The sequence below is a fragment of the Mercurialis annua genome, linkage group LG5, assembly GCF_937616625.2.
Source record: "Mercurialis annua linkage group LG5, ddMerAnnu1.2, whole genome shotgun sequence".
Lineage (NCBI taxonomy): Eukaryota > Viridiplantae > Streptophyta > Magnoliopsida > Malpighiales > Euphorbiaceae > Mercurialis > Mercurialis annua.
Window position 1 is genome coordinate 40,029,610 of NC_065574.1, and position 18,261 is coordinate 40,047,870.

The window sequence follows — 18,261 nt, forward strand, 5'->3', positions numbered from 1 at the left end:
GGGGAGAACGTCCTCACATCCGTATACTAGTGCGAAGGGAGACATCCCTATCGATGTCTAATCGGTAGTTCGATATCCCCATAGCGGATATGGTATTTTTCTACCCAATCCTTATAGGTTTCGATCATCTTGGAGAGCATTAGCTTAATGTTTTTGTTCGCGGCTTTGACAACCCCATTAGCATGTGGTCTATAGGGCGAAGACTTGTGGTGCTCAATCCCATACTCTTTCAGGAGCTCGCTGGTGTGTTTATGGAATTGAACTCCGTTGTCAGTTACCATGTGATGTGGGACTCCATTACCTACAGATTAGGAATTCTTCAATGAGTTATGCCATTTTGCTTGGACCCGATGTTGGCTTAGGATTTAGCTTCGACCCATTTGGTGAAGTAATCTATGGCCACGATTATGTATCTATGTCCGTTCGAAGCCGTTAGCCTAATCTCGCCAATGATATCTATTTCCCATGCTGAGAATGGCCACGGGGCTGATAAGCTAGTTAATTCGCTTTGCGGGACTTGTTGAATATTTCCGTACATCTGGCATTTTGTGCAACGCCTGACCATCTTAATGCAGTCCTGTTCCATGGTCGTCCAGTATTATCCTTGGCGGACAATCTTCTTCGCTAAAACGTAACCATTCATGTGGGGTCCGCATACTCCGGAGTGAACTTCTTCTATTGTATCTGCCGTCTCTGCCTGGGCGACACATCTGAGTAACACCCCTTCGGTGAATCTTCTATATAATACCCCTGCGTGGGAAAGGAAACTTCTGGAAAAGACTCTGAGACTGTATTTCTCTTTACGTTTTGCATCTTCTGGATATTCTCTTTCCTCTATGAATTTCTGCTCATCATAGAACCACGGTTTTTCTTTCGGTCCGAATTGTACGCTCATTAATTGTTCAGTCATGTGGCACGGACCCTTAGATCTTACCATGACCAATGGTTTCATCGTTTTCTGCTTTGGGTTGTCCCAGACAGACATTAGTGTTGCAAGGGCGTCCGCTTGTTGATTTTCTTCCCTCGGGAGGTAGGAGAATCTACAATTCTCGAATCCAGTTAGAAGGTTGGTTAACTGGTCATGATAGGGCTTTATATTTTCCTCTCTAACTTCCCATTCCCCTTTAGCTTGGTGAACTACTAATATGGAGTCTCCGTAGATTTGTAAACTCTTTGCGTTGACTGCTTTCACGGCTTCTAATCCGAAGATGCAAGCCTCGTATTCAGCCATGTTTGTCAGTTCGAAGTCGAGTTTCTTTGCCAGGGGTATGTGTTCCACTTCAGGTGTGATTAGGAGAACGCCTACTCCCGCTCCTTTCTGGTTAACTGCTCCGTCAAAGTACATGGTACATCTTTGGACCGAGATGGCCACCAACCCTTCATCTGGGAATTCGAAATCCCATAATTCGTCATTTTCTACCGGGTGTTGTGCCAAGAAATTCAGCCACAGCTCTGCCTTTGATCACCTTCTTGCTGATGTACTGGATATCGAATTATGTCAATAAAATAAGCCATTTAGCCAACTTGCCAGCTAAGATGGGTGCTTCGTAGAGATGTCTGAGGGGATCGATCTTAGACGTGACTTGCACTTGGTAGGATTGATAGTAGTGTCGTAGCCTTTTAGTGGTCCATATGACTGCTAGGCACATTTTTTCTACTGGAGAATATTTTTCTTTCTATGGCAGCAACTTCTTGCTCAAATAGTAGACAGCATGCTCAACGCCAAACGCATCTTCTTTTGCCATCATTGCTCCTATAGAATTTGTCTCCATGGCCAGATAAAGGATCAGCGGCTTCTTATTCTTAGGTGGTCTCAGGACAGGTGGATTGACCAGATGTTCCCTATCTTATCGAATGCGATTTGGCATTGTTCGGTCCAAACCACTGGCTTGTCTTTCTTGAGCAATTTGAAGATCGGGTCACAGATCGTTGTCAGTCTTGCGATGAACCGGCATATGTACTACAATCTCCTGATAAATCCCATCACTTCTGTCTCGGTCTTGGGTACTGACATCTCGCGGATGGCCTTTACTTTGTCAGGGTTGATATTGATTCCGTGCTTTCCGACTTTGTATCCAAGCAATTTCCCTTCGGTCACTTTGAAAATGCATTTCTTTGGGTTGAGTCTTAAGTTGTAGCGTTCAGCTCATCCTAGGAATTTGTCTAGGGCTTCCCAGTGACTCTCTTCTGTGTCCGATTTCACCATCATGTCGTCGACGTAGAGTTCGACCTCTTTGTGGATCATATCATGAAATATGGTAGTGGCCATCCTCTCATACGTGGCGCCTGCATTCTTCAGTCCGAATGGCATTACCCGATAGCAATAAGTGCCCAATTCTGTGATAAATGTTGTCTTAATCTTGTCTATTAGGGCTATCATGATCTGGTTGTACCCGGAGAATTCGTCCATAAATGAGAACATCCCGCTGGCAGCTGCGCTGTCTATTATCACATCTATATGGGGTAGCAGGAAGTGATCCTTTGGGGTTGCTTTGTTCAGATCCTGATAATCTACGCAGACCCTGATACAGCCGTCTTTCTTTGGTGTTGGTACTATGTTTGCCAACCATTCCGGGTACTGGACCACCTCTAGAAACTTTGCCTCGAGCTATTTCTTTACTTCATCTTTTACCAAGGATACCCATTCGGGCCTGAGTCTCCAAAGCTTCTGTTTTATCGGTTTTGCGTCTGGTTTCATGGGCAGATAGTGTTCTGCTATTCCCCTGTCTATCCCAGGCATGTCGTTGTACGACCATGCAAATACCGACTTTCTTTTCGATATGACTTGTTCAACTCTCTTTCTCGCCTCAGGAGTAAGGCCGCTTGAAACAGAAATTTCCCTATGAGCTTCCTTTGTACCAATATTGAATGTATCAGTTTTAATGGACCTAATGTCATATATGCGTAAGGGATGATCATTGAAAATAATATGTCTGTCAGGCAAGACATCACACAAATGCGCATAATTACTAGTTATATCATTGACTTTGGAAGCAAAAAGGTCGTCATCCTCATAAATGGATGCCGACATTACATCATTTTCATAAAATAAATCAAAAATATTCCTGAGCACAAATTTTTCTAGGTCCGCCAAGGCATCCTCCGCAAGGGTCCGGCCACTGGGTGTGCTGTCGATCAGGTCTTCGACTGGTAAATCTCGTAACAAGGCATCCTTTGACTCTCCTTTCAGGTCTTTGAGGACATCCTGGAATATTTCGAATCCCGATGCTTGTTCGGTCTCCTTGGCAATCTCTTCACCTTCTGGAAAAGATCCTTCAATCCTGGTCCCGGTCGCGGCTTGGTTTTTATCACCATGGTGCGCCATCCCGGAGGTGTTCGGCTTGAATGCTTTGATACCCTGGACCCTTGCCTTCGTGAGTAGCAGTCAAGGCTATTCTTGTATATGGCTGTATCCACAAGGGGTTAGTATGTGATGTTTCTATGATGCTGGATGCATGATATGCAGATGCATGAGATGCAAAGTTAGTTTTGAACACATAACACGTAGCAAGTTTGGCACATAAAACAGTTTGATATCACAGAGACATGTTGTTCCTTCCAACCTTATTTCTCCAACACGTGTTCCGGGCGAGGTTTATTCCTAGGTGGTTTGGTTTGGAGCCTCTCATCACAATGCAAGAGTCGGCGTTCCTGCAAAAAGCTCTCTTCTAGCAATTTTAAAGCAGATAGACAGCATTTATCGATGTAATGATTCTAAATCCCTTTCTGGAAGGAGTTTGAAAACATGTAGGGTAGACGTGGAAGTCCGTTTTGAAAACTGGAATTTGATTTAGCCTGGCGGCTGTATCTAGCGAAAGGAATTTCCACTAAGTTGGTTATTGAAGGTTTGATTAAGCGAAGGTATATCACTTAATCGGATTTGTTTCATTTAGGTCTGGCCTAACTGGAAGTTTTGGAAATCTGGTTTTGAAACTGGAAAATTCGTTTGGCCGGACCTAGGACTAAGATTGAAATAGTAGTTTTTGAAATATTGGATTTAGAATCATTACATTGTCATTCATGGCTCAAGTATTATCATTATATTGGGTTGATCCTAGAGTGTAGTGTCTAAGATGGAATGTATGTAGGCTGAGTCATTGGATTGTGGTAGTAACCAGTTTATGGCTCCCATAGACAGATATTCCTTTGATATGTCTCCTCAATCACGAGTATAAATGACCGACGTACTGGGCTGTGAGTGATACTACTCCGCATAAGGCGTTATGGGCAATGGAATGCAGAGCCAGAGCGTGAGAGCGGCTATGAGTATCGGGGCTGGATAGTGACTCCTAGAGAGTAGGTGAGATGAGAAATTTCTAATGCAATGCAACAAGTGCAAATATGTCTGGAAAATAAAGTCGGTGATCAATAAGGCGCAAACCGTGCGGTTTAGGTCCATCACAACCGTTTTAAAAACAATTATGAAATGTTTTTTGTGTTATGTTTTAAAACAGTTGATTTTAATCCTTAGTAGAGTCGCCATTGTGAGCAGAGCGGGATTCGGGGACCGCTCTCCCAAGGCTTATGGCTGACTTCTCGATCTGGAAATTGTTTTAAAAATGGAGTCGCCACCTAGTTCAACTAAGAAATGTCTTTTAACCGACTAGATAGCCTTACTCGCCTCCGGTAAGACTCTCATGCATCAGACCAAAGACTAGGGTTCGTGGACCTCCTCGAGAATGTTGTGTTTGGCTTATTAGTTACCGGCTTTATTTACTGGACATATTCGTATTATATCTCATCTCAATAGTACACTACAAAAAAACAGGTTGTTTGTGACAGAAAAATATGTCACAAATCCGTCACAAACTGCCATTTGTGACGGATTTATGACGGATTTTTGTCCGTCACCATTTTTGGCGTCACTAATAATTTGTCACGGAATTTGAAATCCGTCACAACTTTGTGACGGATTTGTGACAGAAAATTCCGTCATTAAAGCCAATGGTCAATTTTGAAGAATCCGTCACAAATTTTGTGACGGTATCTTCCGTCACAAATCCGTCACAATTTTGTGAAGGATTTGTGACAGATCCAATTAGTGACGGATGCTTCCGTCACAAATATGATGACTAATTTGTGAGAAGCCATATTAGTGACGGAATTTCTGTCACTAAATTTGTGATGAACCATTTTCAATTTATATTTTTTAAAATTGATTTATTAAGATTATTGTTATGATAAATATAATGAACAATTAAAATTAACTAATTAAAAAAATACTTGCAAAAGGAAATTGTAAAATTTATAGTAGATACTCATAAATTTGAAAAATATATTAATTACATACTGTTGTTTATGAATATATTGTACAAAAGTTACATAACACAAAATAATTCTCCAAATTGCAAAAACCAACATTGATTTATGTACCCATTGTATGATCTTCTCCTCATCAAGTATTCCAACCTTTAAAGAGAGCAAGTTTTAAACGTAAGTCTTAATAAACTATAAATGCATCACAAAGCTAAAACGATTTTTCAACTGCAGTATTAGGAGGACAATGGAGAGTAGTGTTCATTATGCATTAAACCATTTAACAACATCTCAAAATAGCTTACATGGTGTTCATGACCAAATAGTGATTGAAAGAGACCATATTCACAAAGACAAATTCTATGGGTGACTGCCTTCAACAAAGAATAGAGTTTGTCGTCACTGTCACACCCATCAATATAATGCATTTGCATAACACGGCATAATCTAATTTAATTGTAATTATCTAGTATAACTGCAGATCATATTAATTATTTGACATCCTAATATAATCTTTGTCAGCATTAACTAAATTCAGTATGATGTAAAATGAAGACATTAGTCGCCAAGACCACAAAGATCAACAAACATCACACATAACCCAACTAAATGAAGTTATAATACCTATGAAAAAAGGTGAATAGCTGGATTGAAAAGGTTTTGCACAAATACTTGGATGAAGAAAAAATTTGAACTACCTATTTGTATCCTCAATTTACTTCCATTAAGTTGAGAAATTTCTTTTCAAGTTCAGTATATTGACAACATTCTATACAAGTTTTTCTTTGATTCCCTATTCAATAACATGAGAATAATCAAGAAGTTAACAGGAACAATAATCTTGGAGAGCCATGAGGGTTCATGATTAAATCAGGACAAATGCCACATTCAGCAAAAGGGAAGTCTTCTTGTTGAATGATTGTTCCACAAACCCCTTTTTGCCCATGCCTGCTACTGAATTTGTCACCAACCTGAAAGAATATGTTAAACTAAATGATGAGCATCGAACACGTGGATGAATCTAAGCTTGCTGAAATATCACAAGACAGAATATAATCTAATATATACCTATGGTCAACGAGTGTGGCGAATCATGACTTTAATACATAGATTATCATTTTTATCTGAACAAAGAGCAACTCTATCTACCACAGGTGACTCCCCCTCGGGACCTTTATATGTAAGAGGACTAGACTGATACTTCCTGGACATTGAATAGAAGAGTTAACAATAGTGTTGTTCGAACAACAACAATATTAATCAGTAAAAAGCTCACATAATTTGCACTGCCGCAGAAGATTTAGCAGGCCCCATTGTTTCCAATGGGCACTCCTTCTTCACACAGGTATCATTTGGTCTGATAATTTCCCCAGGAACAACAATTCCATCATCATCCAACACCTACACAAGTGAAACACATGCAAGTGAACAACTCAGAATTGCTAGTCAGAAGACAGAAGTTGAAAAAAATCATGATAAAGTAAGTAAGAATTGGCTAAATCTGTGCATGTAGTCTTCCACTGCCATCATATAAATGGCGATGATTTGGTTAGCCATTCATGTTAAGACTAAATTATAGTTGCTTGAAATTACTTAAAGAGAATAAAGTTAGTCATTTTTCTTTTTCTTCTAGGCATTGCAAATATCAATCAAGATTATAGAAGCATCGGAAATTTGCAAAAAGAACAAACAGTTCCAACAGAAATCCTATTAAGCTTGGACTAGTCTCAAAAGATAATGATGAAGTATAACATAATAGTATAGCCCCCATTTACACCCCATTTGCATTTGACTGTACGAACAGATATGCATGAGTAAGCCACTTTAGAGACAAAGTGTGGCTTAAGTAAATATAATTGTTAAGCCTTCATCTTTTTGGATTTGTCATGGATAAACCAAGCATACACAAGATAATACTTGGTGCGTGCTTTACTATAGAATTGCCAGATGAAAACTGGATTGGACTCAAACAGAAGACAGAAACCAGGAGGACCATCCAAGAATCCCAAGGTTCTGACACTTCGTTTAAAGAAAATATATATTGAACATCATCACCATCAAAATTTTGACATTCAAAGGAAAATAAATGAACCATGTAAATCAAGGCGCTGACAAGTCCCAAGATGTTACTACTTTTAGTATGTGGCATCCATCATATATATAATACAACAGTTTCCTGAACAAAAATACCTTCCAGTATCTTATGGCATATTTTGATGGAAAAATGGTCTTTTTATAAAACATGGTAGGAAATGTGACTTAGAACTAACTTGTGCTTGGATGTTTGTTAATAATGTTATCAATCATTCATCTTGTTAGCTAATTTACAATCCACAAAAAAAATTGACGTGCCATATCTTTGACCACATCAAACAAAGAGTTCAAATGGCTGGACAACATGCATGCATGCCATTAATCCTTACTATGCTCTGTGCTAGCCCCAAGCATAAAGAAGAAGATAAATATTGATGAAATGCGGCAGCTTGACTAATGGTCTACATAGCTCACCATGTTTCAGCCAAACTAACTATTCAACTTACTCAGACAGTGGGGACTAGTTCACAGATTTTCTTGCTGGTATAGTTACCATTTTCATGCTACAATAAGATGTATATATATTCTTATTTGTTTTCTTATAATTAATAAAAAAACGAAACCAAATATAGCAAAGTGAAAAAAAACAGTAAAAGAAACTGACAGAGTCCAAAAGAATGAATATAATGCAATCAATAAATGATTTGAGGATAATGTAATTTCCTTGTGACAATATGCCTTACCCTTTCCCTCTCTACGTTCCTATCCGGCCGCAATATTCTGTCTGATGCTTTATTCTCATACTTCTGAAAGATGCCAGGATACCTATTAATTGAGGATAACAGAAATAAGTGTCCACAAGTGCTTCATCAATGCACTAAATCATATATAATGATAGCTAATTCTCCAATCACAATAATAGAAGAAAACAGATTCTAAAGTCGCACACTTTTTCATGACTATACGACGACCAAATCCACGGTCCAAAGATGCCTTGTTCATTACTATTGCGTCCTCTATGTCATAGCCACTATAACTCATCACAGTTACAGTTGCATTCTGTCCAGCCCCAAGCTTATCATAACCCACCTGAAAGTTAGCTTGACACAATGTGAAACGCAACGGACACAATGTGAATAACAGAAAATAACATAGAAAAAAATGAGCAGCGCAAAAATTGCATTGGTAAATAATTAGTGGCGTATAAAATGTGCTTATGACAGTAAAATAACGTTAAAGGGGAATGAAAAGACATACAAACATTTTTTAGTAAAAAAGGATCAAGTTGAACTACCTGAAGAATCATAATGACAGCTAATATCCGAATGACCCAGGATACAAAATAGGATGTATTTATATCAACCAATTCTTCTTCTGTCAGGACAAGTTTACGAACAGTCCAGAAACCCATCGATGCTCCAACAAGAGCAACAAAGGCCAGCAAAAAAATATCCATGCTCCAACAAGAACAACAAAGGCCAGCAGAAAAATATCCATGCTCCAACAAGAACAACAAAGGCCAGCAGAAAAATATCCATGCTCCAACAAGAACAACAAAAGCCAGCAGAAAAATGGCCAACTGTAGGTAAATAAAATAAGGACTTCATGAACGAATTATTAAGATTAGAAGCAATAGTGTATTTCATGGCAAGTTTACAAAAGCACTGATATAGCAGTTCCAATCCTGACATCATTTAGGTGATCAAAGATATTTTGCAAACCTCTAACAAAATGTGGTGTTCTGAATAATTAAAATAAGAACTGGTTCCATTTAATGCATTGAGATTGACCAATGCAACGTTTGGAGAAAATATATATTATATCAAACTATTCAGCGTAACCAGAAAGGCCCAAAATATCACAATTTGCATTAACCAAAAATATCAATCTTTTCAGCATTAATGTATGATAACTGTCAAGTTTACACCTAAAGCTTGGCTAAATAGGTTTAACTCTGGGCCTGGCTGAGAAAATTCTTATTGTCTAGGATATGAAGCTTTAACCTTCTTCATAACATGTTCACACACATAATTATCATAAAACTTATAGCTTACATACAGGATAATACATGTCTTCATTGATTCCAATCTCTACGAGTAATGAACGCAGTAATCCAGGCACACAACAAAGAAGAAAGGAACCCAAGCCAACCTGAATAAAAAAATGATAAGATGAGCATAACAGGTTAATCGTTGGTGCATCAAAAACGTAAATAAAAGTCATATGAGAACAAAAACTCACAAGAGACGAGTATATAAAAACTGCCAGTGAATTTTTCTGACCAGTTGGCAAAAGCTTACTGCCTGCAGATGGTAAGATTACTTTACCTGAAAAAGGACTACAAGTGTTACAAGGATGATCACAATTGCTGTAGTAAAAAGCTAAGGAGTTGCTCAAAGTGGATGCCACACTCAACATAATGACACCCAAATCACTCGATATAAGCAGAACACTACACAAAAATACGGTAAATGAACAAGTTAGTACCATCAAAATGAATCAAAAAAGAATAAAATTTACAGATTAGTAACATGTGAACACAAACAGAAGAAACAAAATCACCTTCCCCAATAGGCAATTCAAGGTTTTCTAATGACGAGTCAGCCATCCTTATATCTACTATCTGGTGGTCAAACCTTTATTGACCTTCTCCCACTGTCCTTGAGGGCACATCCCCATTGCAAGGGAAACATTCCTACAAAGAAACACAAGCAGACCTTTTATGACCATAAACTTATCCATCAAAGTAAAACCAATTAAACTTGAGCAGCAATTGAGAATGAAAAAGTAGCAAAAAGGGTCTAAGTTTTTAACCCTAGGAAATCCATGGATATGAACTCTTCACCGTAGTACATGGTGACTTATAACCACTTGAAAACTAGGAGATAAATGCAGTTTACATATTGTTGCTAAGCATGATTGGAGGGAACTTCTGAAGTATCAGCATAATCTCCAGATTTATGACTAGTTATTAGATCTAGAAACATAGTGGTATTTAAAGGGTAATAATACTATTTAGATAGAGAAACATAAAAAGTCAACAACCAAGTGGGCTCGTGGGCTTAATTAAATTAAGAAATGTCACATATCAAAAGAGTAATATAACATGGTACAAAATAATTGTAAAAAATAAATAAATTATATATAAATAAATTTCAATTTAGGCTTGACTATTCTAACATAATAATGATATTACTAAAATATTAAATGTGCATAAAAACGATAAAAAAACATACCGTAATTTTCTCATGCCAATAATAAGTAGCCCTCTTTCTCCGGATCCGGTCTAAATGTGACATCTGCGGGAGTAAGGATAAGTGATATAACCCCAGCTTCATCCTCCGATATGCTCGATCCGCAGCGAAATCTGTTTATTATATCATTTGACATGCTCTCCCATGAAGTAAAATATTCAACGATAGACCTATCAAGCGGTGCTCCCCTATCATAAGAAGCACATATCGCATCTCGAACAATACGGAATCTTGCTGACTCGCAAAACATCATAATTACTTTGGCAATATACGGTTTTAAATCGCATTTAGTAGTCGAATAGGTTGCAAACTTCGCGACACAGTCGACGAGAGCTTGCTGACCTAACGAATACCCAGTACCGCCCAAGTTCATATATCCTAATCCAAACTTAGTCGCTCGAGATTTCGGGTAAAGAGCGGTTGACCAATCTCCCCGTAAATTGCCTATTTCCCACCAGTCTTCGCTTTTCAAACTCTCAAAACCGATAAAGTACATAATATCGGACTGCACTTTCAACTTACATCCGTGCCACTCTATAATGATATTAATCACAATATAGTCTGGTAAGTCTACTTTCTCTTCTTTCTTTTCTTCCTTTGCTTCTTTCGATTTTGCATTTTTCTTCTTTTGTTTAGAATTCGGTTTTGCAATTGCTGGTTGTTCTGTAGCCTTTTGCGGTTTTAAAACCGCAAATTGGAAGGATCCTACTTCAATTAAACCAGCAATTAACGCAGAGCTATGATCGACGAGTTCGTTAATCAATTTTCTGTACCCGTCTTCGCCATCTTCAACCTTCAGTGTAAACGTAGCAATGGGTTGATCTTTTTCCGACGAGGAAGAAGAAGAAGTAGATGCCATCTGCCGCCATATTTAATTAGATTTGAAATATGAAAAAAATAATTCAATTAGAATATAATCTACCACAATTTTGTCAATTATTGTGCATTTTTGTAGGTTATGATAAAAATCAATAACCGAGTCTGTATGTTAAAAAATAAATCAAAATTCATATCCATATACATACATTAATAAGGCCTAACAAATTCATAAAGTAACGGTATTAAATTGAGGTGAAAAATAAAATAAAATAAAATTAATTGAAAAAAAAGTACAATGAAATCTATGAAGCACTGGCACTCCTCCGAGAGTGTCGTACGTATTTAGGGGGACACGCCGAGGATACGTACCCCACACGCCACGTGACGTGTCCTCGTACCTTTGACTGGTCAAAGAAGCCGGGGACACTTCGGGGACACTTCTAGTGGCATTTTAGTTAATTTTTAGTCTTTTTGTATGTGTTTTTTTATAAAAAAACCTTAACTAAATAATCACAAATTCAAATATAATTAGATAATAACCTAAAGTAAACTCTATTTTTAATTTAAAAAAAGTTACAACATGCCTTATTTAAAAATTTACTATATGCTGGAATTGTTGACTTAAGTAACTTAGGTATCACTTATGCATCTCATGACATAATATTCATTATTTTTGCATCTGGAAACTTTATATATGAGTAAATATATATTTTAAAAAAATTGTCGTGTCTCCGACGTACCCATGTCCTATTTTTTTTAAATGTCGTTCCCCGTACCTATACTTGTACCTGTATCGGTGCTTCATAGAATGAAATGTCCAAATTAGCTTATTTTTTTTGTTTGAAACTCTAAATGACATTTGTATTATTTAAAAATGGGCTAATCATCCCAAAACACCTAAAGTTTAGACTATAAATGAAAAAAATAAAAAATAAAGTATTTTTGAATGATTATAATTTAAAAAGTGATTGTATTGGTAAGAATTAATTTGTCATAGGGGTGTTTTCTCTCAAAACTACGGTGTTTTTTTAACGTAAAAACAGATCAAATAAGTGTCCGTATTTCGTGTCCCTATACCTAGTTGTACTACTAAATCAAGAATCAGTGACAGAAACAAAAACAAAAACTGAAGCATACAAAGCAAATAGAAAAAATGATAATGATCAGACCCATTTTTCATAACAAAATACTTTGGTAACCCCCATTGTCTCTTCTGCAAATCTCTTGAAGCTTTGTCTTATACATTTTTTCTTGTCTGTTAACAATATCTGCAACAGAAGTGAAGTTCTTGCAGCTTCTTTCATGTTTGGTTTTTATGAAATTTTCACTTAAATGCTTCTTACATGATTCTTTAATACTGAGTTTTATGTTTGCTTGAACCCGTAATATTAAACTCATTTTTTAAACTTTTTATTAAAAATATATTATATAAGAAATGACAAATGAAAGACAGAAATAAATAAAAAACAAACCTTGATGATGAAGAATGCTCACACCCAAATTGTAATTTTTAATTTAGAGTACTCTAAGAAAACTTCAAGCTTTACTTATGTGCATTAACAATATGTTTAAACCCACAAGATAAACTAAACTCAGTATTGTTCAAGTAATAATTTACAAACCTTACAAGTTAAGTAAAAAAGAAAAGGCAAACCTTGATGAAGAATGTTGGTTCAATAAACTGTTCCAACTAAGAATGCTGAGTATTGTTTTGGCGATGAGAAACTCAGGTGAGAGGACTTTTGTTTGCATAAAGTTTCTCTTTTTAAGTTCTTCTGTGTTTATGCTTGACAAAAAAAAGAAAAAGAAAGAAAGTAGTAGCCTGTTGCTCCTGCAGAATTGGACTCAAACGCTGTGCATATTTCTTTTCTTCTTTTATTTGTTTTTTTTTTCATCAAAATGGGTTAGTAGGTCACTGATTAGAGTGAAATGTTAGTTTATAGCTAGCTATCTTACTAATTCTATTTTGGTAAAAATAAATCTTACTAATTCTATCAAAATCTCTACTCTAATACCTTGTGAATTTTAAACAAATAACATGACAAGACATAATTAACACGTTAAAAACACGCATAATAAAATTAAATATATAATTATACGACTAACACGACATGACCAACACAATTCATTTAATATTTTTAAATCCGAATTTATCAATTAATACTTAAATCATAAAATTTTGATAAAATTAATTCTATTTATACATTAATATAGTAATGTTTAGTTATTTTATTTTTTATTTTATAAAATTATAGCTATTTTATCTCTATGTTATTATATAAGAGTAAGGTTATATAATATGATTGATTTATCTACATGATAAGATGTTCCAATCAAGTTATGAAATATGCAAGTCAAGTAAAGAACGACATTGCAACTATAAGGCGGAAATCGAAAGATATGACTATGTAGGGAATTTGTTATGTTCCATATGTATATGTGTTATGTCTAGAGTTAACTTTAGAATAAGATTCATGATGAATTATATTTTAATGTTTGAATCCTATATTTGATCCACATGTTATCGATCTACCGAGTCGGAGAACCAAAGAACCTACCTGAGCTATCGAGCATGGTTATTCTTTGGGAGCAGGTTCTATGAGTTTATCGTTTATTTTTGCATATTAGTATTAAAAGTACTTTAGTATGTTATAATGCATGTATCACATATTATATGGCATCATCTGTTTTGATTATTATATTGTGATCTTGTATAGTAGTATGCAAATATATCTGAGGAAACGTACAACCTATTGGCTGTCAATAGGACTGTTTGATCACTAGTGTTAATTAAAGTCTTATAGGTATGTATTTGTCTATTGAACGTAATAGGAATAAAAAGGACATCGATTAAAAGATACTAGGTTAACTTGGTTGTGGCACTCGGGACTGAGATTTCGGTGGAATATATTCTCCGGACCAGTATCTAGTGAGTTAAATTGGAAGAGTTATAAGTCTTTCGGGACTCACAACTTGGGATTACAAAATGGTCAACGGTTAACTCGGTGAGCTATGAATCTATCGGGATCGGACCATTAGATGATTAACTCGGTAGAGCTACAAAACCTCTCGGGACCGTGCCACAAGGATTTATATGATTGTAAGAGATGGATTGGTATACATAATATGCAAATAGGTATATGTTTGAAACTAGGGTTTCGATCAGATCCAATATTTGGCTATGTCTATAAATAGTTTTAATTATGCGATCTTATTTTATTTAATACTCATTAGTAAGTTGTGAACTCATCAAACTAAATATGACTCGTTGATATTTTCCTCATTTTAGTTAGTAGTGATATTGGCATGAGTAGGCTTCCACCATTTGTTCCAAAAGTTGTTTTTAAACAAAGTAATGAAATTTATTTCTATTCTAGAACTGCAGTATTTGGATAAATCTGGAAGTTGTTTATTTTATAACTCTGATATGAAACTATTAAATATGTATATCATTTGAAAAGTTACATGATTGTTATAATATACATATGGTTTACCGATTGTTATATTATGAATTGGTTTATGATTGAAAGAGGGGGGTATGTGATATATGAAGTATAAGGTTAATGTCACGATCCGATTTCTCGAGCCGCGATCGGCGCTAGGGAATGGGAATTTTGGTTGCGAAACCCATAGCAAGCCTAAATTTTACCTAAAAAATTTTCGCGTTTAAAAATCATTATATAACTTAAATATTTTATTTTCGAAAATTTGACAATATAACGACAAGTATTTAAACAAGCAAATATTTTATATTGCTTTTCATTTGAATTGAATGTTATCAATGCAATGCTTTTGCATGAAATACATATATGTTTGTTTTGAAATAGTATTGATCTGATGGAACGTGCTACCTATTGGGCGGAAATAAGACTGCGTGATCACCAATTTTGATTTTATTACAGCTGCCATTTTATTATGAATGCGAATATAGAAGTTGGATATATGAACGTGATACGAGCGAGAACTCGGTTAAAGTAACCTGAGCACCGTATCTAGTGGGTTGGACCCACCACTTGGGATTAAGAGGCTGGTCGCGGATGACGTGGTTGAGTTACTGTTACTCCCGGGCCGGACCATTTGGATCAATATGATTTGATTTCATACGTTCGGCATGTTCGAGGATTAGGGTTTCAATCGGATCTTGTACTTGGCTACATGTGATTTAAACGTTATTTCATTGTTTTGTGTTTTATACGAATACTTATTAGTAAATGTATGAACTCACTCAGTATATTCCCGTGCACTGACCCCTCACAGCTTTCCCTCTCAAGTGAAAGAAGTTTTTGAAGCAGCGGACTTCTATCCTTGATTCAGAAGTCTGATATTTTTGAAAGTATGTAAGGAAACGGTACTTTACTCTTAGAGCTGTAGTAGATAGATGTTTTGTATTTCAATCTGTATCCTACGGTTTTCTGTAAATATAACTTTAACGTTTAAAGTTATGGATGCTTTATGCTTGCTGCGTTATTACTGTTTGTGATTGCCGGAGGAAACTATATAGCCTGGCATCCGCGGAGCATGACACCGGTTTATGAGTATGTCATGCATGGCGAATAATATTTGCAAAAAATTTTTTTACGTTTTTATGCTTGCTACGGGTTTCGGAGCGACCACTCCCATTCCATAGTGCCGGTCTCGGCCCATGAGATTTGGGTCGGACAATGTTAGTATCAGAGCATGGTCTAGATACCATTGCTTATGTCAGAAGAGTAATCGACTTTTCTAGGATTCTACTGCAGCACATAGGATTCGAGTCTTGTCTTTGTCACGTAATCATTTGATTTTCAAACTTTCAGCTTTCCCTTTAGGATGTGAGTTTGTCGTAAGTGTGTTTGTTCACATGTGATGAAATGCGCGTTATTTATGATTATGTTTTTGCCGATATGCATTTGTGCGGCAATGTAACATTGTTTGTCTTGGTTAAGATGTCTGACCAACGATAAGAAGAAGAGCGTGCTGCCGCTGCAGCACGAAATTTTTTAGAAGGGGCACATGATGTACACCCAGAAGCTCAAGTGAGTCTTCTGTTCATGGAGGAGGTGGTGGCCAAGAGGCCCATGCTCAGGCCCCTCAGGTGCAAGCGCAAGCCCAACAACCTAATGTCGTAAGTTTTGACCTAAATCAGTTTCTTACGGGAATTGCGGCTATGCAAGCCAATCAGGCAGAGGTGCAGGCTATGCATCATGAACAACTACAACAACAACAGTTACGTAATGTTGCTTTCACTGATCGAGATATCGTCTTGGCTTACATGCGTCTTAAGCCAACTAAGTTTGACGGCTCAGATGATGCTTTGGATTTCCTGGAGGAAGTAGAACGTAATACACGACGTCTACAAGCTAATGAGAGGAAGTCAATCATCATGGTGGAAATGTCTATGCGAGGACCCGCGAAAGACTGGTTTCAGCATCATATTCAGCCAACCATGGACACTATGACTTGGGCTGAGTTTGTGAATCGCTACAGAGAATATTTCTTACCGTTTGCGGTGATAGAGAGCTATCGTAACCAATGGCTAACCCTGAGTAGGGGCAATCGGTTTGTGCAAGAGTTTGTGACTGAGTTCACTAGAGTAAGTAGATTTGCACCTGATCTTAATGTAGATCCAGTAAGGGTGAATTCGAGGTTTGTAGAAGGTTTAGGACCCGAATTCGTGAGTTTAACGTCCGATATCGGAAGAACTCTAGTGCAACTGACCGACAGCGCCAGACAATCGAAGTTTCTCTGATCCGTTTTGGAAGGATTCTTAATCCTTCTAATGTTGCGCCTATGATAGGAGTAGAAATACTCCTATTTTCTAGGTACTTTCAGGTCTTTTTAATGCGTATTTAATGTCGAATTCATGTCATTTGTGGTTCTTATTATTATGTCCAAGCATTTCAGGTATATGCATGAAAACGGATGATTTCGGAGCTTATTAGAGCGTTTGTGGACTTATGAGAGAGCCGGGAAGCGTTTGGAGCGAGAAACGATGAATTTCTGGATAAAAATTAAAGGTGCACGTCGTGCACCCTTGTGCACGTTGAGTGCACGGCACCACTGAAGTTCCAGGAGTTTTGCACGTCAGCAGCACGGTGAAAGGCACGATGTGCCTTTGGAAAAACGAAACCGCACGACGTGCGGTCTTGCTGTGCACGTCGTGCGGTGTGGAATTAAGAAGGGCACAACGTGCCCTTGGCTCCTGCACGTCGTGCCCCCTTCGATAGCAGCTGGCGAAATTGACATTTTAGCCCGTATTTGACTATTAAAGACCTGGGTATTTTGGGAATTTCACATAGCTCGAAGATTACAAGAAGACATAGTATAAATACCATTCTTAATCATTGTATTAGGGTTCGCGACTTTGTTTGTGAGATTATACCATAGTTTATTGCAATCTTAGTTTCGTTCTTCATTATTATCGCTGGATTTTCATTGTTCATTATTAGTTTACTTCAACCAAGGTACGATTGATATTAATTTCACAATTCAGTATTTATTTAATCGCAGAATGAATTCGTTAATTATTGCTTTTAGTTATTTCATTGTTATGTCTAGCTAAACCCTTCGCTGGGGATTATTAATCGTAATTATGTCTGTCTAATTGAATTAGATTTATGGGTTTTTGTTCTTGATGGGTTTTAATTATTGTGCGTAACGCTTAGCCTAAATTGATCACTTAGTCTATGCCATTTGTTTTAGTTTTAGCTCGAGAGAGTAAAATTGGAATAGAACAATATAATTAAGAACGCAGGAGTTAATTGTGCGAGAGTGAATTAACGAGTGCGGGTTCTTTGAATTTGCTTAACAACCATTATATTGATTTATACATAGGTTAATCATTGTGCGAGAGTGAATAATTAATCTAGTATTAGTGAGTTTAATGCTTTTGCCTGTAATTGCTCGAGAGAGAATTTTA

The 18,261-nt window shown here is 36.9% G+C and overlaps 1 protein-coding gene across 1 annotated transcript; it reads right to left on the reverse strand.

Moving 5' to 3' along the window:
* Positions 1-598: 598 nt before the first annotated feature.
* On the reverse strand, positions 599-1,231 carry LOC126681835 (uncharacterized). The gene has a single exon (XM_050377390.1). It carries the CDS (start codon positions 1,229-1,231, stop codon positions 599-601), a length of 633 nt encoding a protein of 210 aa, XP_050233347.1.
* Between the last annotated feature and the right edge of the window lie 17,030 nt (positions 1,232-18,261).